The sequence below is a fragment of the Ammospiza nelsoni genome, chromosome 3, assembly GCF_027579445.1.
Source record: "Ammospiza nelsoni isolate bAmmNel1 chromosome 3, bAmmNel1.pri, whole genome shotgun sequence".
Lineage (NCBI taxonomy): Eukaryota > Metazoa > Chordata > Aves > Passeriformes > Passerellidae > Ammospiza > Ammospiza nelsoni.
Genome location: NC_080635.1, coordinates 6,019,556 through 6,043,088, shown reverse-complemented (window position 1 = coordinate 6,043,088; position 23,533 = coordinate 6,019,556). Strand labels below are relative to the sequence as shown.

Below are 23,533 nucleotides of genomic sequence, written 5' to 3'. Positions count from 1 at the left end.
AGTTCCATCCCGCCCCCCGTGCGCGCTCTGGCGCTAAAAGGCTCCCCACCACAACGTTCTGATTTCAAATTGGGGGTTTATTGTCGGCACGGCGAGGTTCAAGTGTCCCCACGCAGCAGGTCACTGTGTCATGTACTGCTGCCCTAAGCCCGTGAGTCAGGGCTCTAGGGGATGCTGGGCTCTTCTGCACCCCCAAAAGACCACTCGGGCCTTCTCTATACATTCATTAAATACATCACAAATTCACAGTTAGATTACAAATAACACAGCATATCTCCTCCAGCCCCTGTGATCACTCCCTGCCTGCATACCAGGCACTGCTGGAGTGGAGCACATCAGCTACCCTGCCCTGGCTCACTGCAACCACAATACATTCATGTAGCACAGATGTGTCTGCAGGAAAACTCACCCAAAATACCATGCAAATGCATCAATCCCCAGCCCTGCAATGTCCAGTAAGCCATGCTCAGGGTTTATTTTTGTGGCTGCATCTTGTTGCTCCATCTTCCTCTGATCAGCTCTAGAACTGTCAAATCCATCATTATCCTTGTACCCAGCTCCCAAGCCTTGCTCATTCAGCAAATCTAATGTTGCCTTCCATTATCCACCTCCCAACAGCCAGGGAATCAACATTAGCCTTTGACCCTACAGGTACACAGGCTCCAACTCATGCTTCCAAGCCTATATCCAGTTCTAGGGTCTTCCTGAGCTTTTCTGCTTTGGCAACTGGAACACAGAGCTGTGACTTCCATGCTGCATTTCAAAGCTGCTGCCTGTCAGCAGCATAATGTGTAAATGCACACACACAAGTTTACCTTCGAACACAGGAGTAGTAAAATAAAAATCATCACTGAAAACTGCTGACAAACAGGAAAAAACACCCTGAAATCAGGACAGTAAAGAGTTCCTTCTGGAGTGACCGTTCAGCAACTTCAGCACACAGCAAGCACATAGTACAGGCATATTCCAAAAAAGTTGTGTTTTTCTCATAGAGATCATAGATGTCCTGCAGAGTCCTGGTTTTCCTTCCAAAAGGATCAAGTTTTACATTAAGCTGATGGCACATGCTGTCAAATCAAGGCTTTTCCTTTACACTCTGCACTGTAAAAAAGAGCTAGCGATGGTGGGGGCTTGGCAGGGGCTGGGAGGAAGGTAGTGTAGTTCATGGTGATCTTCCAAAGGACTCTGGAAGCCAAAAGCACACCCTTCCACAGGGTCTCCCATGCTGGGCTCCCAAAAAAAGGGAATTCCAAAAGGTCACCTTCTAGGAGTGTTAGTACTGCAGTCTGTTCAGTGAGTCGATGTAATGGAAAGTGGCTCCCAATGCCCAGCTCGTTTCAACGTTGTCAATTTTCCGGGCAAGCTGGGCAAAAAAAAAAAAAAAAAAAGGCAGAAAAGTTAAACCTCATTTTTCTGGGGAGAATCTGAAGCATGCAAGTGCTGATACAGTGCTGAAGATTATGACAAAGTTACCAGCATTGTGGGGAGCGTGTTGCTGCACCCACCATGTGTTGTAGCAAAAGGTAAATCAAGAACCAAGCTCCTGGCAGGATGAGTCCTGCCTTGGCACCCTCCTGCCCACTCTCCCCAGAAATTCTCTTTGAGCTTCACCTTAAAGCCTTGGCTCTTTGGAAAGCCCAGTTCCTGCAGCAGGAAGGTGATGTATGTGAGGTCCATGCAGAGAAAAGGGTTGTTCCCAGGGCTGATTTCCATGGTCTTACAAACTGAGAAGAAAGAAAACAGTGTCTGAATGCACACTGTGGGCTCAGGTCTAACAACAGCCCCACTGTGAAAAACCTCAAATGAATCCACAAAACAGCTGTCAGTGATGGAACCTGTTATAATGGGGCTGAAATGACATACACACATTAGGATAGGCACATAAACTTTGTAAGGAAGTCAAGACATTCTGTCTCTCCCCTAACAGCAGTTTCTTGTATCCTCCAGGAAAAGAGCCTTTCTTCTATCCTCTTCAAGTCTTTGAATATCTGAGCAACCACAGGTGTGTTATCTTTCTTGAGCACCAACTTAACAAATGTTGACAAAACCAAATTAAAAAAAGCCCAACAACATAAAAGAAAAAGAAAAACTCAAAATAAAACCCACTGCAAAAGCAGAAGTTAATATAAAAATAGGTGAGATTTTAAGAAATAAGCAGAAATGTTGGTTAGATGCTATTTAGAGGGACTCAATATTTACTTAGCATCAGGCTTCTTAGTGTGTCTCACATTTGCCACCTGGAATGAATTTACACCCAATTACTAGTGTGTGTTTGTATTTTACTCACCATATTTAGCTGCAATTTCAAAGTCACTAACAGTTAAGCTTCCTCCTTTTTCTTTATCTAAAAGAAAAAAAACCCAATTTTTTACAGTCTTTGTATAAAGGCAATTGTAGACTCAAATCATAAAAGTTGTTTAGAAATTAAACCTTGAGCCACTGAAATCAATGTCAAAATTCAGAAATCAACGTCACTGAAATCAATGTCAAAATTCAGACAAAATTCAGGTTTTAAAGGTAAAAGAACCTTCAAAAATTCTCAATATAGATTCAAAAGCCTTGGTTTATGAAGAACCTTTAGCCTTGTTTCCTGCAGAAACAGAGCTTACAGACCACCTCAGCTGATGCCCATTTCTGCACTGCCCTGGACAGTGAGCACCTGTGACCAGATCGGACAGGGCATCAGTGCTCTGCAACACATTAAATCTGAAATTCTTTGTAAAAAGAGAGTAGCTGAAAAGGGAGGTGTGTTTGTCCAAACTAACTTGAGATCTCATTATCTGCTTTTTACCACTGAATATGCCAGCCTTTTGTACACAAGCACCCCACTGGAAAAAGAGATGTGATTAATTCTGAATGCATGTGGAAATATCTGAAAATCTTCATTCCATCAAAAGGTCAGTGGAGCAAACACACAGCCCAGGTAATTTTTACTACTTTACTGCTCAAGAAATTTGTTTATCATCATGAAGTTTTTTTCTATTTCAGATTGTAGAGCTAATTAGGTAACAACCATTTCTGAAATGCAAGCTGTTTAAAAACTATTATCAAAGGCTGTAGGTCCTATTTCACAGGCCCAGTATCTTCTCTATAGACAATAGAGAAGATACTGTCTATATTGTGTATATTATAGACAATAATATCAAGTCAGTGCTGCACAGCAATGTTAACAGACTAATTTCCATGTGTGTAAGTGTTCCCACTATTTCCATAACTTGCCATTTAAAATGAAACCAACTCAGAAGCAGACATACCTATGAGACCAGCCTCTGCTGCACAGTCATAGTAGTAGGAGAAAATGTAAAAGTCCAGGTCCTTCACTTCCCCAGCTCTGTGCACTTTCTTGTAGAGCATCTTTGCCACTTTATTAGAACAAGACTCATATAGAGGCTCACCTAAAAGAAGACAAAAAAAATCATATTACAGGCTGAGAATTAAATATATATAGACTTTATTTAGCATCTGCCAGGAAACAGGCACCTTTTTGCAAAATAGCAAAACTCTTCACAGAGAACTGAAATCTGAATCTTCTTCTAGTGTGTCTAGTCTCATACCTACCATCCTCATGTTGGGACTTATGTGATAGATCAGACATGCACAACATCATTTGAGGCAGAAGGGTTTTGAAAGACCTATTCAAGGACTGCTCAACTCCATCTGCATCATGTCTGGCAGCTTTACTGACTGGACAGACACATCATGGCACAAGACAAAGGAACTGCAGGATCTCTTTGACAGCACATCAAGAGAAGCCAGACAGAGCAGTAAACAGAGTCTGGTGTCTTTGAAAGAGGATGAGTGTGTATTTACTGTGCTAATAGCAGCTAACCTAGATAGCAAGAGTGATAAATCACTATACCTGCCTTCTGTCCTTTAATTTTGTACACTATCTCAGCGTGTTGCCATTCGGATTTGAAGCCAGGTGGCAAACAAGGGCTGATCAATTCCTCCCCTTCTCCTACTGCAGAAGTAAAACAAAGCCACGTTAGGAAAAAACATAAGGAGTAAATTCAGATCCTTCACCCCCAGCCCTTATCCACACTGTCCTGCAGCTTCAGCAAGGCCCCTCCACAGCCCAGCCATGGTTTGGATGTCCCATGCCACCCCCAACCTAGGGCTGGCAAGAATCCAGGTCTCCTGGGAGCTGTCAGTGTCACCTCCTGCATTCCTCTCCAATGCACCCAGCCATGGTGACAGGAGCCCACATGCCACTCAGGAACCTCAAGCCCAGTGGGAAGGGGATCCACAGCTCCTCCCCCCACCACAGGACTACACACCCTGAGCTCAGAACCAGGATCTGAACACTGCCCATAACTTACAGGGTTTTCCCTCAACTCCTCCCAAAATGGCAAGCCTTGCTGACATCAGCCCAAGTCCCAGGTAACTGCAAAGGGAGAAAAGCCTCTGTGAGCAACAGACATCCTTCCTCTGGTACTCCACTGACAACCTGGCTGGGACATGCCAGTCTCCTCCTGACAGCCATGGTAATTAAAGTGGCTCAAGTCAGCAGCTCATGCACATGAGTGGGACAGTGTGACAGCCTGTTCTCATATTACCTTATCCAGAAGGATAATTTATCTTTGAAAAAGCTCAGGCAATAGCTGTCAGTTGTAATCTGGCTCTTGGAGAACTGGCAATGGCATTTCTCTGCCTCTACCCCTAGTACCTCACTGGGTACTCCTGCCCTCCTCAAAGGCAGCACAGACACTTGCATATAGAACTCATTTTCTGGGCCCAACCACACCCCACAGCAAACACAGGTGGGAAGAAGCTGCTGGCCCAAAACACTGAGAGCAGAGAAGACAGTGAGGAAGAAAAACTAACAGAAGAAATAGCAAAGCATTATGAACTGACTGCAACCCCCACTCTCCATCTTCCTGTGCTGCTCAGTGGTGAGAAGGTGTAAAAGTTGGAAGTGAAGCTGAGCATGGGAAGGAGGCAGAAGTGGAGGGAAAGCCTTTTTGATTTTGTTCTTATTATCTTACTGTTTAATTGGCAATAAATTAAATACTAAATAAATGAAATTAAAGTCAACTCTGTTTCACCCATGACAATAACTGGTGACCTCCCTGTCCTCATCTTGACCCATGAGCTTTTTCTCCTATTTTCTTTCCCCCTCCTGTTAATAAAATGGGAGTGATAGAGGGACTTGGTGGGCAGCCAAGGTTAATCCACCAAAATCACATGGCTCAAGTTTCTCTGCTTCTTCATACCATTCATTTGAAAGGACCCCACTCCAGAAAAACACCTCAGTCTCCTTGGCTTCACAGAAAGCTTCCATCTGAGCACTGTGCTCTTTTTTCCACAACTAACCTGTATGAATACAGCTTGTAGGTGTGGTTAAACATCTGAAATGAAGTTGTGTGGCCAGATGGTGATGTCTGGAGAGTTGCCTGGAGGGAGAAAAAGATGTCACTGGCAGGTTTCTGCCAGCCAGCAGCAAACATCAACAAGGTAATCTTCCAACACATTAGGAAAAATGTGAAACAATCCTAGCATGATTCAGAGAGAAATGATGAATTTGCAAGGATTTCAATTTGACTGCTGATGCACAAGACAGCCACAAAACCTGGAGCTAAGAGTGTCTTCACATGAGAGGGTTCAAACTGTTATATTTGTGTCCACAAAAGTGTTACTTTCATTTAAAATGGAATCCTTACTCCAGCTCTTAACTGCTTTTGTCCAGAGGCTCAAGCAACTGCCTCTTCACATGATCCCTACTACAGGAGCTGTGTGCAAACTAATAGGCAGGCCAGGCACGCATTAACTTCCTACTCCAGTGAATTCATCTGTGAACTTGCACAAGCCAGGGGAAAAGCACATCCCTGAGCTTGCCAAGGAACAGAGCAAGGATCAGCCTGTGGTCTGTAGGAATGAAAGGGCAGCCTGTTCCCCAAGTGCATCAGCTCAGCTAGAGTGTTTGTGGGGAGCAAAGCTCTGGCCATAGTGCTGCTCATATCTTTTCTCTATCTCCAGAATTTCCACATCCTGGACCCTTCACATCCCTTGCCATTCTGCTGAAACAGTTCAATGTTTTGATTATCCCAGACTGGGACACTCCCTCTGCTTTTGTGCAGCTTTACTATGAGCACTATCTCTGCTCAGGCCAGAGCCTTAAAATACCAGAGCCACAGGGCTTCACAGAACAGCTGTAAAAATGCCAGGAAGCTAAAATGGCATTCATTTGCAACTGAGGGAACTCAGGACAATCAGAAACAAGGATTGAGAAGGCACCTCACTGTGTTGTTAAACCCCAGTGTAGGCCATATGCTGGATTTGAATTCATTAACAGCCTTGGGTTTTTTGTGCTCTTTGTTATAAGCTGTGCAAACTGAAAGTCAAGGATTCAGACAATCAGAACATGGTGTCCTCCAGAGATAAAGCAGCCCTGGCAGGCTCACCACAAGCACCACTGACCCATGGAGCTGGATGAGGAGGATGGACAAAGAGTTGTGAATGCCTCTGGGACTGACTATAAAAAGGCACATATGACCAAGTCACAAGTGTGGCTTCATGTCACACTGACAAAACTCTTGCTCTGTTTCCAAGGGAAAGAAACCTGAGCACAGTGAGAGATTCCTGCAGCAGCATTTCCCAACAGTGTGCATGCTCACGTTACCTTGGCACGTGGAAGGAAGGTGATCTGTGTTGATCCACCACCCAAATCCAGCATCCCTACACTTCTCCTCTGGGGGTCATCTAGCCTGCCTGAAATGTGTGACAGAACAGAGAAAGCCATGGTGGGCACTGGGAAAAACTGGCTAGGAACAAAACCAGAAGTACAGTGGTAAGGAAAGAGAACAATCTAACTCCACTCTCAGCTTTCACACAGCACTAAATTACACTGTTTTCCACTGGGCACTGATTTTGGCTTTATCAAACCTGAAAATCCTAAAGTGACAAGAGTCTCTTATTTCTTCAGTGGCTGTTCCTGCCCTAATCACAGCAGTTTTGGGTATTACTTTCCTAAACATTTTGGATGCAAAGACCTTTTGCAAACTCTGCTCTGGTAACCACTTTGTAACACAGAGGAATGTGGTTGTCTTGGCCACCTCTCCCTGATCCCTTGGCAATATTTTGCAGATTCCTATGGCCAAAGGGATGACAGACTGAAAAGAGCTGGCCTGAGAGACTCAGCTCTCTTGGAATTCTTCCTGCTGCCAGCCAAGACCTCTGCTCTCATTTAGATCTAGTTCTTTTCAGTTAGATCCTTCTGACAAGGACAGTTTGTGCCAAGTACCTCAGTACACCTCATGATAGCTGATGTTTGAAGATCCCTGACCTTTCTGGTATTTCCTGGGAGCACAAAAAGCTCCAGAGCACATTGCCCCACAGGCTGGGTGCTGAACAGAGCACTTGGATGGCAGAGTGCTTTATGCAGCAGAGCTTCAGCTCAGTTTTCTCTCTACTCTTCAGCTACCCTTTTCTCACTCAGCAGTGTAAACACCCTGGCATTTCTGTGTTATAAATCTGTAAGGAAGTACCACAGCACTTTCTTTTACTCTCTGCAGCTGCCAAGCACATCTAGAATACTCACACAAAAAATTTAGCCTGAGTCACAGCAGGCTCTAAAAAGGAATAAAATGCTCTGGTACCTAGAGGGAACTGAAAGAAAAGCTACATTAAACATCTAGGAAAAAGGATTAAACTCCTCACTCCATCAAGTAAATGGACAAAATCCTAATGACTTAAATAGGCCAAGCCAAAAACAAACTGCTGACTTATTCTCAGAGCCTTCTTTCTCCCATTCCACCCCAACGAATGAGCAAATTCCACACAGGGGCAGAAAAGAGCAGGAATTTCACAGCATTGGTTATATCTTTATACACATGCTCATGTACACATACCTGTTAAGAAATTTATTGTGATCCAGGCTGAAATACCTAATAAGGAAAAGATTCAGAAGACACATGCTTAGATCATAATATTTAATTTTATCTAACTGCAGCAACAAGTAAGTCAAGCCATATTAGAAGGTCTCCAGAAATGGCAATGGCTGACAAACTCAAGATTAGGCTATTTGAAGAAAGAGAATGACTTTCTCTATCAGAGCTTTTGTGATATTTGGGAGAGATACCCCATGTATGAAATGCCTGGAGAACTCTGTATTTCACAGGTCAAAAACTCAGGCAGGAAGTCACAAAGGCCTCAGTCCTTAGCTAAAAGACAAAGAGAAGACTGAAACTCACATTGTTCATTTTCTAGGAAAACATCCACTGTTGGCTTTTGTTTGTTGTCAGTCATTCCACTTATCTTTATGAACACTAAGAATTTTCATCTTTCAGTGTTCTAATTTTGCCTGTTTTCCTCTAAGCAATTTTGTGAGCTATGCTGTTTTTGTCCTCTTCTTGTTTTATAAACTGGTCCCCATAAATGAGGTGAACCAGTGACCTTATGTTAACAAATTCAAATATTTATTCATGTGGTTAAAACTCAAGGCATGCCAGAGAGCATGGCCTACTTCAATCCTTGGTTGAATCCAGGCTATCACTGCAATTACTGATTTTAAAACAAAAGAAAAAGAATATATTTCCTCATTAAGCAGCAAAATCAGAAACTCATAAACAACTTCAGCTATTTTAAAGCTTGGTTTCTGAGCAGATTTAAAACACATTTCAACACTCAGTTACTTAGAATTTTGACATTCTGTCCTCAACATTTTTGGATCAACATGAACTTACTTCAGCATATATTTTCTTCCCTATATAACATGTTTTTTTTCAGATTGAACTTGAAAAATTAACATTATGATCATCAAGTACTTCCAGAGAGCTCTGATAAGCATTGTCAAGAGCAGAGTGGGCTAACCCAATTGTTGAAGACCATTTCAACAAGCAGATATTCAGAAATGTCTCCAAAAGTGCTGACTGCACAGTGGCTTTCTGATGATCCTACAGGAACTGCTCAACACTAAGAGCTTCCAAGATCAGGACAGAGCTCAGGACTTCAAATTAGAAAACAGTACACAAGATTTCTTTGGCAGGCACTGCCTATGGCTACATAAAAACTCTGCTTCTGTCAAACCTGCTCCTACTACAGCAGGCAGGGACTTGTCACAGTGCAGCAGGGATTTCCAGGACTGCAGAAAGAGTCTCCATAGAGTTGCTTACCTTCATCAGTTCCATTCATTATTGACACACAATTGTCCCTTACAAAGAAGGGGGAAGCCTGAAAAATCTCCTTCACCTGTAGTACAAATAGAAGTCACATTCAGAGAAATACTTTTCCAAGTTTTTTAAAACCCCAATTTTACACTACTACTCCTCTGCTTGGGCCAGATCCTGACTGCTGCTCACCACTGTGTTTGAAGTTCAAGAGTCCAACACTCAGCAGCCTTTATGTGCTGGCCCTGCAGTTTGGTGCAGAAACAGGGATGGATGTGATGGGTTTCCAAGCATGAAGACTGCTCAGAAATGCCATTAACAAGGGATGAACATGGGTAGGGAAGTGAATCCCATTTGCTTTGTTGGAATTGGTATCATAGATACATGGGAAAGGCAGGAGATGGACACCTTAGCTTGCAGGAATGTGCCAGGGTGCTGCATTTTTAACAGGAGCATGTTTTCTGGAAATAAAACAGAAAGACAAGAGATAATACCTTTTCCAGCAACTTCTGAGCTTTCTCTCCTGGCAGCAACCGTAGGCCAGCTGTGGCTTTCAGGACCAGAGGAGTAAACTTCCACAGCTCCATAGGAACTTCCTTCTTTGCCACCTCCAGGAGCTCTTTTATTCCCTGGCCACTCTGGGAGCAAAGAACAATAAAAGAACTGTTAAAAACTCTTTTGAAAGATCAAAAGGGTGATCAGGGCTATGATTCATTGTAAATGTGAAACAGACAAATTAATATCAAAAGGGGTCAAGAGAAGGTGCAGGACTCACTGTCTCACCAGCATAAAGCCTAGTGGATATAATGGGAATTATTGAACAACTGGTGCAAAGCAAAGTCACTTTTTCAAACAGGGAAACAGAACTCTGCCACCAAATTTTTTGGCTACAAAAAGCTCAAAGGGCAGTATGACAAATTCTCAGAAAGCAAAGGCTTTTGTAAAACACTATGAGCTGGGTCTAAGTCTGGCTCTTAGGAGTCCCTAAATCCCTGCAAACCAGAAGGCAAGGGAGACAGGGAAGAAGTAACTTAAATTACCTTTTCAACATCATCAGCATATGCAGACAGACCTGGTTTCAGTGCTTTAAACGTCTCATGGGTTAACCTGGGAGTCTCTGTTCAAAAGCAGCATTCCAAAATAAGTAATGGCACAAATAATTTTGCATGCACAAAAAGAAAACCATTTTAAAAATTCCATTATTATGTGCTAACAGAAGTCAATTGAAGCCTCTGTCTAGTGAACTATTATCAGCCACCTGACCTTTAAATACAGCCCTGGATGTGGAATTAGAAGCTGAGAAAACCACCTTTAAAGCCATGACTGGTTGTCAGGTGCTGCTGTCCACTATGCACATCAGCCACCAGATGGGTGCAAGCTCTCTTTGAGGCCTTGCACCTGCCATGTGCAGCTTTCCAAACTGCACCTGCAAAAAAGAGTTCTTGTTTCAGCCTACCCTGCTCTGGCTAAACTTGATTCCAGCAAAACCTAATGGAAGCTCTTCTCCTATTTTCAATGGCAGCAGAGGGATGCAGACTTCAGTGCCTTGTATAAACCAGCACTGCAGGCAACACTTACACTCCATTTGCTGTGATACATTCTGAAATTGTGTTTCAAATGAAGCAGCAAGGAAGAAGCAAAAAACTTGGAGATCCAGGGAAAGAAGGAAATCCAAGGACTGTTGTTTAACCTAAAGGGCCAATCACACCATACAGCACACTGCTAATCCTCCACACAGCCTTTAGATCACCTACTAACAGCACCCACACGTGGCTCTCTGATCCTTATGAGTTTCACAACATACAAACAAATGAAGCTTACTACTGCAGAGGAAAGCTGGAGCTTTTTTGTACACTTTGTTCTCAATTCTCCAAAGCAGTTTCTGTCCTGATGCCACACACAGCAATTTTAATCAAACTATTTGCAATTTTTGTTTTCTTTTGCAGTTTAAACCCAGCCCTGAAGCCAAGGATGCACTAAACCAGACACTGTAGAGAGAAGCAGCTCATTGCCAGGAACTGGAGACACCAAACAACCTAAAAAATTTGGGGAAATAAGGCAGTTTGAATTTATAATTGTCTCTTCCATCAGTGTGATGAAAAACTGCTTTTCTTCAAGACACTACTCTAAAAGTACAGCTGCTATTTACTTCATATTCTGACATTACAGCATTTTCTCCTTGTTGAACATTTTCGTAATTTCATCCAAATACACATGCCTGAATAATTTCATACCTCCTCTCTAGAAAGACCTGAAGCATGTATGTTCAAGTAGACCCTAGAAAACTGTCATCAAAATTCTCCTCCACAATTTATGGAAGAATTAATCTGTCATGCAATGAGCAGGACATACCTCTTGGCTGCTGAGCAAATTTAAATATATGGATGCGAGTTCCTGTGCTTCCTGCATCAAACATAATTCCATAAAAGACAGAGAGATCTGTGCTCACTGCCTGATGGGTCAGTTTATCTCCTCTGCTTTCAGCCACTCCTTCTGTGGCTCCCACAAATGGTTTGGAGCCCAAGTGCCATTTCACATATGCAACATAAACAGCTATGCATGCCAGAATGCCAAAAGCGAAGAAGCGCTTTGATATCTTCATGGCTTCCATTTAATGGGATGTTTTGTTTCTTCCCTTTCTCAGGTGGTCTGTTCCTTCTCCTTCATGCAGAACAGCTGGCTCCCACATCACTCCTACATCCAACAGAAGAGAAAGGATCTGTTTTATTTTCCCAACTGACAGAGGGATCGAAAAGCACGATGCCCACGACACTGGACGCTATTTTCCCAATGAACAGAAGGAAAGCAAGCTCCTCTTCCAGCCCCACAGCTCACTTAAGGCATGGGGCAGCACAAATCTTCTTTCCCCCCATTTCTAGAGGCCAAATAAGGCACAAAACAAGGAGGGTTCAGAGAAGCTGTATACAGTGAGCAAGGTGCGAGGGGACCTCATCCAACATCCTGCTCACAGCAGGGGCGGCTGTTGGGATCCTCCATGTGAACAAGAGCATTTTGAAAAACTCTGAGGATGAATGTCCCACAGCTTCTCTGGGCAGTTATCTTTGTTAGTTCCTGGATGGTGAGCGAGGTCCCAGAAGACTGGACAAGGACAACTTAAAATTAACTTTGAACGGCAAGATGCAAGATCCAGGGAATTGAGTGCCCTCCTCCCCTATCCCCAACACCAGGAAAGAAACCACAACCCACAAAATCTACAAGGCCTCACACAGCATAATTCAGATGATTAAAAAGCAGTTCAGTGGTAATTTATGGGGAGAAAAATTACATACACTTTTTCCTTTTTTGATAGAGTAATGAAGTGAAAGGAAAACAATTGATGAAGGCGAGTTAAACAAGGTTTTTTACACATATGTAACCTCTTGATGAGAATTCGGGAAGGTGTGAAGGGGAGGAACTTAAAATCAAAGTGATTACAGAGTATTTCCAAAAACAGGTAAGACAACATTTCCTACAAATGGAGGAAAACAATCACAGGCACATATACACATAAAAAACGGATCAGCTTAAGGGAAAGGGAACTGTAGATTGTCATGACACAGAAATCAGGAAGATGGCATTGCAAGAAAATTAAAAATTAAATTGCAAGTAAAAAAAATAGATTAATTGCAAGTAAATTAAAAATTTTCCTGTCTTCTACCAGCAGGCAGATGCCAATCGCTGCAGGTCGGTGCCGGGAAGGCCTCGGCCGCGGCCACAGCAGAGATAAATGTCACAAAGGGGAGGAAATCCGCAGGGACCGGGGGATCCTTCCAGGGGACACGAAACAGGCTGGAAAAATGAGGATTCTCAGCAGCCTGGCAGCGCTAACCCCGCTTGCCCGGAGAGAACCGCGACCGTCCCTTCCCCGCCTTTGTCAGGGGACGCCACGGTTTGCTGCAAGGGAGAAGCTCCCCGCTGGCGCCGGGGAGCCGGGATACAGCCGGGAGCCCGGCCCAACCCACCCCGCAGGGTGCCCCTTGCTGACACACAGACCTCTGTCCCTCTGTCCTGCCGCCTGCACTTCCTTCTTCCTCCTCCCGGCTCCCTCTTCCCTCCCTCTTCTCTCCGTCCCTCCCAAACTCACGCCGCCCTCGCCGGCCCCGCCATGGCGGCCCAGCCCGCTCGGCGCAGGCGCAGGAAGGGCACGCAGCCCCGTGAGGGGGCGGCCCCACGAGCGGCCGAGCCCGTCCGTGCGCGGGGGCTCCGTGGGAATGTGCTTAAAAAACAGACAAAATAAATAAAATTAGGTGAAATGCCGCAAGGTCAGAAAGGTGTGAAGAAACAGTACCGGAAAATATGTGGGATGTGTCAGGAGTGTCTCGTATCAGGTGGTAGTTTGTGACCGTGTTCACAGGGGTCTTAGGTTGAGGGAAGAGACGAGGATCTGACTCCATGTTTCAGAAGGCTGATTTATTATTTTATGATATGTATTACATTAAAACTATACTAAAAGAATAGACGAAAGGATTTCATCAGAAGACCAGCTAAGAATAGAATAAGAAGGAATGATAACAAAGGTTTGTGGCTCGGTTCTCTGTCCGAGCCAGCTGACTGTGATTGGCCATTAATTACAAACATCCAGCATGGGCCAATCACAGATGCACCTGTTGCATTCCACAGCAGCAGATAATCAATGTTTGCATTTTGTTCCTGAGGCCTCTCAGCTTCTCAGGAGGAAAAATCCTAAGGAAAGGATTTTTCATAAAAGATGTCTGTGACAGCAGTTAACGCCACTTGGTCAAGGACACCGTGGAGCTACAAAGCTTTAAGGATGAGGTACATCATGGAGATGTTGATGTATCCATGGCCAGCTTGGCAAAACACTCAAGGTCCATGTATCCTGTAGCTGAAATATGTTCATTGTAGTTGTGGAAAACGCTAATCACTTGTTTTTAAAATTTTAAAAGTTTAATAGTAATAAAAGTGTTATAAAAATAGTAATACAATTAGAGTAATAATAATTTGGACAATTTCAATTAGGACGATATGAGACAACAAATACAAAGAGTTACGAACATCCGAGTACCTTTTTCAGGGCAACAAAGCCCGAAAAAGGACCCACATTAACAGAGGATTAACCCTTAAAAGCAACAGCCAGTTGCGTATTCATACACTTCATACATGATACATAAATTCCATTCAAATACAAGATTCTGTCTGGTCATCATCAACTTCTTCTTCATAATCGTCAATGTCTTCATAATCTTGACAGCGTCATTCTGCCCAAGCAAAGCGAGAAGAAGTTCATTTCTCCTGACAATGGAACAATAAATTCTCTTTCTCTGAAAGATTTAAGTGTCTTGTGGCTGCTATCTCAGTGCAAATCCTTTTTTTAGAAAAAAAGTATCTTACGTAGCATAGTTTCTATTTTAACATTTTGTTATAACTTAAAACTATATTTAACACACTACTTAAGAAAATGAATACAGCATTACTTTCTGACAACATATAATATTCATTTTAACATTTGCAAAAAGCCAATCATAAAATACGCATTTTTCACATAGTACTAAAAAAGCACACCTGTACGTCAAAGAGGTGCTGGCCAGGTGAAAACCCTTCCCCTGAGCATGTATGGAAGTTATGTGGGTCACATAGTTTGTATGATAATTACTAACCAGTCCTAATAAAGGTTTAAGAGAATTTAAGAGGTGGATGCTCTAAATGACTTATCTCCCTTTAGTTTTAGTTGATGCTCTTCCACCAATAAGGAATGAATAGAAATACATGTAAGTGAAAAAAATGAATTTACCAACAAGTGAAACAGCAACAGGCAAAAATAATAAAAAAAAAATCTAAAACAAACCAGTAAATAACCACTGGAAACAGAATTGCTAAATCTTAGTAATCTCTCATGAACAAAGACTTTAAAAGGGCCTGTGACACTTCCCGCCTTGATTCTCTTCTCTGGTTGCAGGGTCTTAGAGGTAATAACAATTTTGGGGGCACAGAAAGATATGGAATACAGTAACATTTGGGGTTGCCCTCAAGATGTACTTGGGGAGGTTACTAGTACTAAATATCTGTGTATAAATAATGGCCTGGTATCCGTTTCTCTGGGTCTGCATTGAAGGCGCTTGAGACAGTAGTTCATGTTCAGACTCAGGTGTTTATTATTTCTTATCAGTAAAACCCACCTAGGAGCAAGTTTCCTGAAACCTAGAGCAGGACTTGAGTCCCTTCTGTTTAGAAACACTCAGTCATCTGAACTCATCACGACAGAGAGCCTGCTTCTTCTTCCTCCAGGTTGCAAGAAAACAGGAATACTTCTGGAGGGTTACTCAGGGTGAAGGACTACTTGCCTTTTTTCTTCAAGACAGAAGATTTCAGTTATACCAGTATAGTTTTCCTTAGCAAAATATTTTTTTTTTTCAATCCTAAATAAAGAAATGGTCCTGTCACCGATTGCTAGGTCAGCAAAAGAGGTTTTTTTCCCTTTTCACGAGGGAAAGCAGATCTCAGGAGTTGAGGCCCTTGAGGAAAAGCAGGTCAAGGCCAGCAGAGAGCAGCATTTTGTTAGGAACACCATTTCCCCAGGGACAAGGGCAAAATAGTACAGTATTTATTTCTCTTAGTTGAAATAGAAATATCTTGCATATATGCTCATAAAGAGTGCTGCAGTTAGGATTAGAGATTCCAAAGAAATGGGAATGTAATATTGAGTTGGGTTTTTTTTTTCGTCACTCCTGTGAAAAACATTACTTATGTGCATGGGAACAATTCTCAGGCTATTTGGGGAAACCCTTTTCCCTCAGCTGTGGACCTGGGATTAAATGTAGGTGGTTTAAAGATTTTTGGATCCATTTCTGAAACTGTGTCACACACAGTACTCTGGTCATTGTTAGACTTAAGCCACACAGGCTGAGATTTGTAACAAATTTTCAATTATGATATCTACAAATCATATTACTTGTACATTTAAACTCATAGCTTGGTGTATTATATATATCAAACCTGAGGCAGATTATTGGGAAGGAGTTTGGGAACCATTTTGGGTATTATCTCTATCACTCCCATGTTATAAGAATAATTGTTTTGGAAGTCTGAATGAGAATTAATAAACAGGGATCAAAGGCAAATTGTAGGGATAGAAGAACCTGTACAATTAAAAGGTTATCTCACCAATTTGGTGACAACACTTGTGAACAGCAACAAGATTATGTTGTGCTGTAAGTACAAGGTCAGTGTTTTCGGCACAGTGTGCCCACGAACTGCATGTGATTGGCATGTTGTGAATGCCAGGTAGCAGCATGTGCCAAATCCCACTGAATGATCCATGTCCCTGCATCCTCAGAGAGGCACAGGGGTGTTCAACCAGCTGATGTGTACCCAGCAAGAGCTGGTCTGCTGCAGTACTTGGAAATACTAAGGAGAAGGAACAACAACTAAACCTGTAGCTCAAATTTCCATTCAGGTTCCTTCATCTCAAAGAACAAATTATACTCGTGCTGACCTGTAGCAGAAAAGTGTGATGCTCATTGAACCCTGAACATTAAATTTGTCTCCTTGCTGCAAACCATTCATGTGTAGCTTTTTCTGTGTCTGTCTATCACCACATCCTCCCCATTCTCCAGAGAAGGACAGGTAGTCCTGAGGCTCCATCACTTACCTGAAACCCCACTCAGCACCTGCTGCTCTCTGATACCTTCCACTGTGGTTCTTTCATCATTCCTTCCCAAAACTCCTAGCAGGGCAGGACTTGGCATGTACTGCAACTTCTCTGCAGCTGCATCTGTCCCTGGTTGAGAGGGCCATGATCAAACATACCAGACAAATGCTGAATTACCATCCATTCCTATGGAGGAAGCATAAATATTGAAATAAATAGAGAAATAAGCATATTTCTTATCTCCCCTCTGGATACCCATCAGTTTTTGACAAAGTCCCATAAATTAAACACCATTGAGACATTTATGCTCCTGGCAATTTCGGCTGAAAGTAGTAACTGGTTCAATATTTTGGAGGGGCAGTTCTGTATCATAGGGGGTGTCTCCCAGGGGATGCTGCTGATGTTTTCCTTGATGGTTGTGGCTACAGTGCCACAAACCAGAAAAACTGAGGAGGTCTCTGCTGTTCCTCACTGCTGCTCACAAACCATGTGCAGAAATGAACTGTAACTTTGGAAATGCTGCCTCAACGTGGTCTTTTTGGTGCCCTACAGGCTGAAGTTCTTCATAAATTTATCATGACCTACATAATTGACCTATATTATGTGTCTGTTTGTTAAATAGATTGCACTAATTATAAACATGAATGGGGATGGCTTAGCAGTTATTTATTTATTCTGAGGTGCGTGCCTGCTGTCTGAAATGATGCACAGGAGGATCATTGCCAGATTTTCCTCCTTGGCCTCTCCATATTTAACATGCACCACAGACTGTTGTAATAAGCCATGAATAGAGGGGAAAAAAAAAAAGGAAAATTGTTTTTATTGCTTTTCCAAGTAAGGAGATGTATGCAAGATCCTCCAACAGGTCTGTAAGCAAGAAAATTAAGCATCAGGGAGAAAACACAACACAGCAAAATTTTGAAGCCCTTGATTTGTAGGGCAGTGGGTAGGGGCTGAGTGTGCTTTGCACTTTGGCCACTTTTTGGAGACCTTTCTAGGCTGGGAAGCAGCATTACCACACTTTGCTGACAGCTGAGCATTTTATAATGAACAAATTTCTATTTCTATTTCTCTTTGTGCTTGTGCCTCTCTTGCAGACTGCTGGAGCTGACTGAAACCCAGGGTGCCATTGAAATGTGGTGAGTTTAGTGGAGCTGCACCTGCTCGCAGCAAGGATGAATTTTTGCTTTTAACGTTTCAGACTGACATCCGGAGCCTGGCTGATTTGCCTCTAGGGGCAGATTTGGATCAGGGTTTAAAGCAGATGTCTGCTGCCACAGACCCCCTCGGTTGTGTTAGCGACGCTGCCAGGCCCTTTCCACTGCCCTGTCCCCGTTCAGACAGACAGGGAGCGCTGAGTGTAATCTAATTAGGGAGAATTCCCCAGATTTTTGTTTTGTGTCTGCTATCACTGTGGTTTTAACTTCTCCAAATTCGTCATAAATGCACCCATCTGTGGGCTGGCACATAGCGCTGACTGCAAATAGATGGTTTCGGAGGCAAAAATTGGGTGGGGAGGATGAAAAAAGTGAAAATGAATTGCTGCCATTTTTAACTGTTTGCAATTTCAGAAACTTGTGTTTCATGTTGGGGATGAATTTCCAGGCAGTCAAAAATATATGTTTTACCAGTGGGTTGGTGAGCAAAGTGTTTGTTGAAATATTATTAATTTGGTAGAGTGGTTGTTGAGTGGCACAGGTCTGTCTGTTGGAATAGACATGGCTTGAACAAGCTTTTGTAAAGAAAGATTTTTATGATCTTGTCATAATCTTGGAGTCAACTGTGAATATTCTGAGGGAGAAGGAAGTAATTTCTCGCCTTATCATTCTGCTTCCTCTGCAGAAGATTGATCGTGACCTCTTCTACAGAGATTTTAAAAGCTATTACTGGCTTATGTATGATGTTAAGGTTCAGCTTTTGATAAAAATGCTCTGATAAAAAAAACCCAAACAAACTTTTTGAACATGATATCTGACACCCAAAATAATTTAGCTTTGAGTTGACTTCTTAAGGTTCCCATGTTTCAAGGAGGGCCAAATTTCATGTTTGATTGGATTGCTCAAAGTCTTGTCAGCTGTTTAGTACCTCTAAGAATGGAGACTCCTGGGGCCCTGTCCCAGGACTGAACCACCCATAATGTGAAATATGTTGTGTGATCCTAACAGGAACTTGCCATGTTCTAATTTGTGACCTTCACTTCTCATGCTGCCACTAAAGATCTCTGGGAAAAGCCTCTCTTATTATTCAGCTGTCACCAAATTATGACTAAATTATGACAGTAGTCCTGGGATTTTGGAAACGATTTGCATTTTCAGATGATTACTTGTTTTCACACTGTTTAGTTTCATGGTGAATTTTCTGTGTGAGTCTTGTGATATTTTCAATGACTATTATGTAAAGCATGTCTGAAGCAATTTAAAGTCATTATGAAAAACAGAAAACTGAAAGTGTCTGTCTTTCCTTAATATTCATAATATTCCATTGCTAGATACGTGTAGAAATGGAAATAGGGAAGTAGAGCTGGCTGCCAATTCTCTCCTATGTATATAATCCATTTTCTTCTTTGTTGCTTATTAAGCAACAGTGATGATGCTCAGAGAAGTAAACATTGGAAATGTTTACTGCACTTTTAGGAGCACTCACCCTATCCACTCAGAAATGCAGACACCAAAATCCATTAATTTCTTTTGAATATAAAGTGCAGTCTATTGTGCTACATTTGTTTTCTCAGTAAATAGTGTCACCCATTGTCGCCCTGATTTTTTAAAGATTTTCTAAGCCTTCTGATGTTTACATTCTTATAATAAGTTTTCTCACACACTTTATGTAAATAACTTATTGTTTTGCATTCTTTTATGAAAGAAAATGAATTTAATGAACTGTTGGTTTGTCCAGTGTCATTGGAGAGGTGGCACTTTCACCCTCCAATCCACTGTCACTTTTGGAAATCTATAAATGTTAGATTCAAAAATTAAAAAGTCCCTTTTACCTTAAAAAAGAGCAGTGTGTCCACATTGTATTATTTTGTGTCCTAGAGTAGCAACCCATCTGTCTTCTATCATAACTTATCAAAATAAGTATTTTCTTGCAAAATGTTATCTCAGTCTCTCTGATGAGCTCAGTTACTTTGACACTGTGATGCAGAAAAATTATGTTGCAAGATTTCCATTTCTTTCCTGAAGGAAAAGACTTTGATGTCAGTCACCTATATGCTGGTTTCAGCCACCTTCATGCTCAACATGAAACAGAAACTGAGCAATTTTTAAAAAATTAATAACTAAAACAATCTCTACTTTTTAGTAGAGTGTGTAACCATAGCTGTCTGGAAAGGTGGCGTTTTAACAAGTTAAAATATTTTAGTTGCCTATCTCTGTAAATTTGAAAAAAGCTATTTTTTGGTTCAGCTGACAAATTGTAAATCTCATCAGTTGTGGAATAGTAGTTGAAATGAACCATTTCTGAAATGTTCATAGCATTGTCTTTGGTGAATGGTTGGTTTTCAGGCAGTCTGTGTGTTGAGTTGTGGTGCAGGAAGCAGTTTCAGGGAAGGTGGCCCAGCAGAGCAGGCAGGTGTCCTGTGTGCAGCCACAGAGCTGGTCTGGAGAGCCCTGCTCAGCCCCAGGGAGATGGGCGAGGCTGGCTTACAGCAAAGTTTGTGAGAACAGAGAGAGCTCACCATTTCCACACTTTGTTTGTAATCAAAGGCAGACACTGGAGAGGGTGAGTGGGGTGGGAAACAAGGCCTTCATCCCTGCCGGTGTGGGCTTGAGGGCTGGGTCACATCAGAGCTACCAGGGAAGCAGAGGACACCAAAACCATGGACTTTCCCAGAAGCAGCAGAGCTTGCTTGTGTTAGGGAGCACTGCCAGAGGAGATCAGCAGAAACCTGCTCAGTAAATGCACCGGCTGGCCTTCTGCAGCCAGAGGGGCCAGCCCTTCTTGGGGATAATTCAGCTGTTTGAAGGGAGCACAGCATCCCTTGGGGATGGTGGAATCAAGTGCTGAATTTCCCCTTGTGCTCCTGGAGTAAAGGGAAACGATTGGAGCTGACCTGGGGCCAGCCGTTTGCCCACCACCCATGAAAACCACTCGCTTATCCCCATGAATAACAGGGGTTTGAATTTACCAAGCCAAGTGATGGACCCTCCAGCCCGCTATTCATTACTCCAATTAACAATCAGTTGCCTGAAAAATGGGCCAAGCTGTTTCTTGGGGAGCCACATAGAGAAAATCCACAAGGCGAGCCAATTAGCATACCAGTCCTCACCGTCTAGAGAATCTAATTTAGTTATTTGGTCGATCCAAGTACCAAAATATTGTTGTTTTGTTATGGAGCATATAATGTTTGTTAAATGGCCGAAATCCCCCGGGGTCCATATGCTGCTGATACTCCCTGCGTCCTCCCAAGCTGGCAGAGGCAATAAGGCAAAAACTGTTTTGTCCCGCACATGGCCCCTGCATTTTGCTGGCACAAGGCGGCAGCTGGACGGAGGCAGAACAAGCCTTCGCCACCCAGGGTGGGCGGGATAGCTTCCCTCCGAAATAGTTGCACACTTGAGCAAGCCCATTGTCTGCGCAGAAAGTATTTCAACCGCCTCTTGCCAGGCAAAGAGTGCGCAGAGCCGGTGTTTGGACAACCTGTCTGCGCGGAGCATTGTGCAGGAGCAATCAGTTTGCAAATTGCCCGTTTGCACATCCGCGCGTGAATTAGTTACATTGCTCCCACAGGATTTGTTATTCTTAGCATTGCTGTTAAGGAAGGCCCATGAATAAAAAAAAAAAAAAGATAATTTGGATGAACGACTTTCTCCCCGCCAGCGCGAAGTTCCTCGGCCAGGACAGGCAGAGGATGGAGTCCCTCAGCAGGAAATTAGTGATTCTGCCTCTTCGTGTTTCCAATCCTCTGGGTTGATGCTTGTGAAAAATGCATGTATTTTATGATTGGCTTTTTGCAAATATTCAAATGAATATTATATGTGTTGTGTTAGAAAGTAACGCTGTATTAATTCTCTTAAGTACTGTGTTAAATAGAGTTTTAGGTTATAAAAAATGTTAAAATAGAAACCATGCTGTGTAGGATACTTTTTTTAAAGAAAGGACTCACAGCGAGATAGCAGCCACAGGACACCTGAATCTTTCAGAGAAAAAGAATTTAGTGCCCTCTTATCAGAAGAAATGAACTTCTTCCCACCTCGAAGGCGCTGTCAGGATTCAGAGGAAGAAGTTGACGATGACCAGACAGAATCCTGTGTTTGAATGGAATTTATGCATCATGGATGAGGTGTATGAATATCCAACAGGCTGTTGCTTTTAAGGGTTAATCCTCTGTTAATGTTTTCGTGCTGCCCAGAAAGAGGTACCCGGACTGTCCGTAACTTTTGTATTTATTGTCTCATATTGTCCTAATTCAAATTGTCCAAATTGTTATTACTCTAATTGTATTACTATTTTTATAACCATTTTATTACTATTAAACTTTTAAAATTTTAAAAACAAGTGATTGGTGTTTTTCACAAAGCTGGTGTAACAGGTTGGGCAAAGTTTCTTGCTCATTTCATAGCTTTTTTTTTTTGTTTGTTTGTTTGTTTGTTGTTTTTTTTTTTTTTGGTTAAAGATAACACATGACAGCTGTCAGCTTGTACTGCCATTCCTGGTGCACATTCTCTGTGCTTGGAGAGGTGGCCCCAGTCCTGTAACTGAGCTGCTCCTTCTTTCCTGGATAAATCACACAGTTAGATTTTAGCAGCCAAAGAAACACCAGAGCAACCAATATATCCTGGCTGATTTAATGGCATTACTTTTATTCTGGTCTGAATTTTCTGGAGCTGGAGGAGAGTGACATTGGAAGGAAAGGAATCCGACTGAATGGACAGTCCTTCTCAGTGTTCACACCACATTTAGTTCTCCAGTTCAAAGCCCAAACTGCAGATCACTGCAGCCTAATCAGCAGAAGAAGGACAGTAAAGGTGAGGGGTGACTGTGTCTGTCATACATGGGCATTTTGGTCAGACACTCCAATTAATCTGTGCCTGCTCTCACCAGCTTTGTTCATTTGTGCAGGTGCCTAAGGGTTCTGCTGCCCAGCTTTGAGCATGCTGATGTTTCTCCACCATCCTCTCACTGTCCTGAGCTGGGTTTTAGCTCAGCTTACAGGTTCCAATGCAAGTATTCAGGTGCTGCTATGTGATCATCTTTTGGACCCCTGCATTCCTGCCAGATATCCAGAGCCTTGGTGGTCCAGTGGCTACTGCCAGGGCTGAGAAAGGCTATAGAGAAGCAAGTTGTGGTCAGGTGATGTGAATGTCCTGCATGGACAGGTTTCCCATCTGCTTTTCTTCTGGGAAATCTCAGAAGTTGATGTGGTAGATACTCTGTGGCATTAAAGTTTTTAACTTCAAGTCACCAGAGGCCACATAACAACAGCACCCCACAAAAATAAAAATAATAAAAGGAAATCCATCTCTGCCTCATATCTTTATGCTGTAGGTTCTGACAATGTCTTTTCTGAGGGTGAATGGTGTCACTCTGCCCCCTGTGCACATCACACTGTGTATGGACAGTCAAGTTCATAGTTGGCACAGTTAAGAACAGCACATTTTTTTGGCTGCTGTAAATAAAATTGGGGGATCCATGGTGAAAAAGATATGCCCCTTCTTTTTTTACCCAGATTCATCTTGCTTCTGGGACACAATGTTTTCCAATGAAGGCATTTTATTCAACATTTTCTTAGCTATTTTAGGTGCCATTCCAAAGGACTGTCTCCAGTCACCATCTTTTCCATGGAGAGGTAGATGTGTTTTTTGAAAGTAAAAATCTATTT

The 23,533-nt window shown here is 42.5% G+C and overlaps 1 protein-coding gene across 2 annotated transcripts; it reads right to left on the bottom strand.

Moving 5' to 3' along the window:
* Window positions 1–56: 56 nt before the first annotated feature.
* ENTPD6 (ectonucleoside triphosphate diphosphohydrolase 6) lies at window positions 57–13,209 on the bottom strand. 2 transcript variants are annotated; one of them, XM_059467413.1, is made up of 14 exons: window positions 13,189–13,209; window positions 11,457–11,798; window positions 10,145–10,221; window positions 9,599–9,742; window positions 9,111–9,186; window positions 7,848–7,883; window positions 6,620–6,708; window positions 5,314–5,393; window positions 4,320–4,384; window positions 3,860–3,961; window positions 3,255–3,395; window positions 2,288–2,344; window positions 1,612–1,724; window positions 57–1,363 (listed from the first exon to the last, which is right to left on the bottom strand). In XM_059467413.1, the coding sequence occupies exons 2-14, from the start codon at window positions 11,713–11,715 to the stop codon at window positions 1,274–1,276; spliced, it is 1,329 nt and encodes a 442-aa protein (XP_059323396.1). In that variant the 5' UTR covers window positions 11,716–11,798; window positions 13,189–13,209; the 3' UTR covers window positions 57–1,273. The 2 variants fall into 2 exon arrangements, with proteins under 2 accessions (XP_059323396.1, XP_059323395.1); XM_059467412.1 differs by having other exon boundaries at window positions 13,098–13,208.
* Between the last annotated feature and the right edge of the window lie 10,324 nt (window positions 13,210–23,533).

Coding starts and splice junctions, on each gene's coding strand:
- ENTPD6 (XM_059467413.1), bottom strand. CDS start 11,715: ATGGAAGCCATGAAGATATCAAAGCGCTTCTTCGCTTTTGGCATTCTG. Junction 3,962..4,319: donor AGGAGTTGAGGGAAAACCCT/GTAAGTTATGGG, acceptor TTACTTCTGCAG/TAGGAGAAGGGGAGGAATTG. Junction 3,396..3,859: donor AATTAAAGGACAGAAGGCAG/GTATAGTGATTT, acceptor GTCTTCTTTTAG/GTGAGCCTCTATATGAGTCT.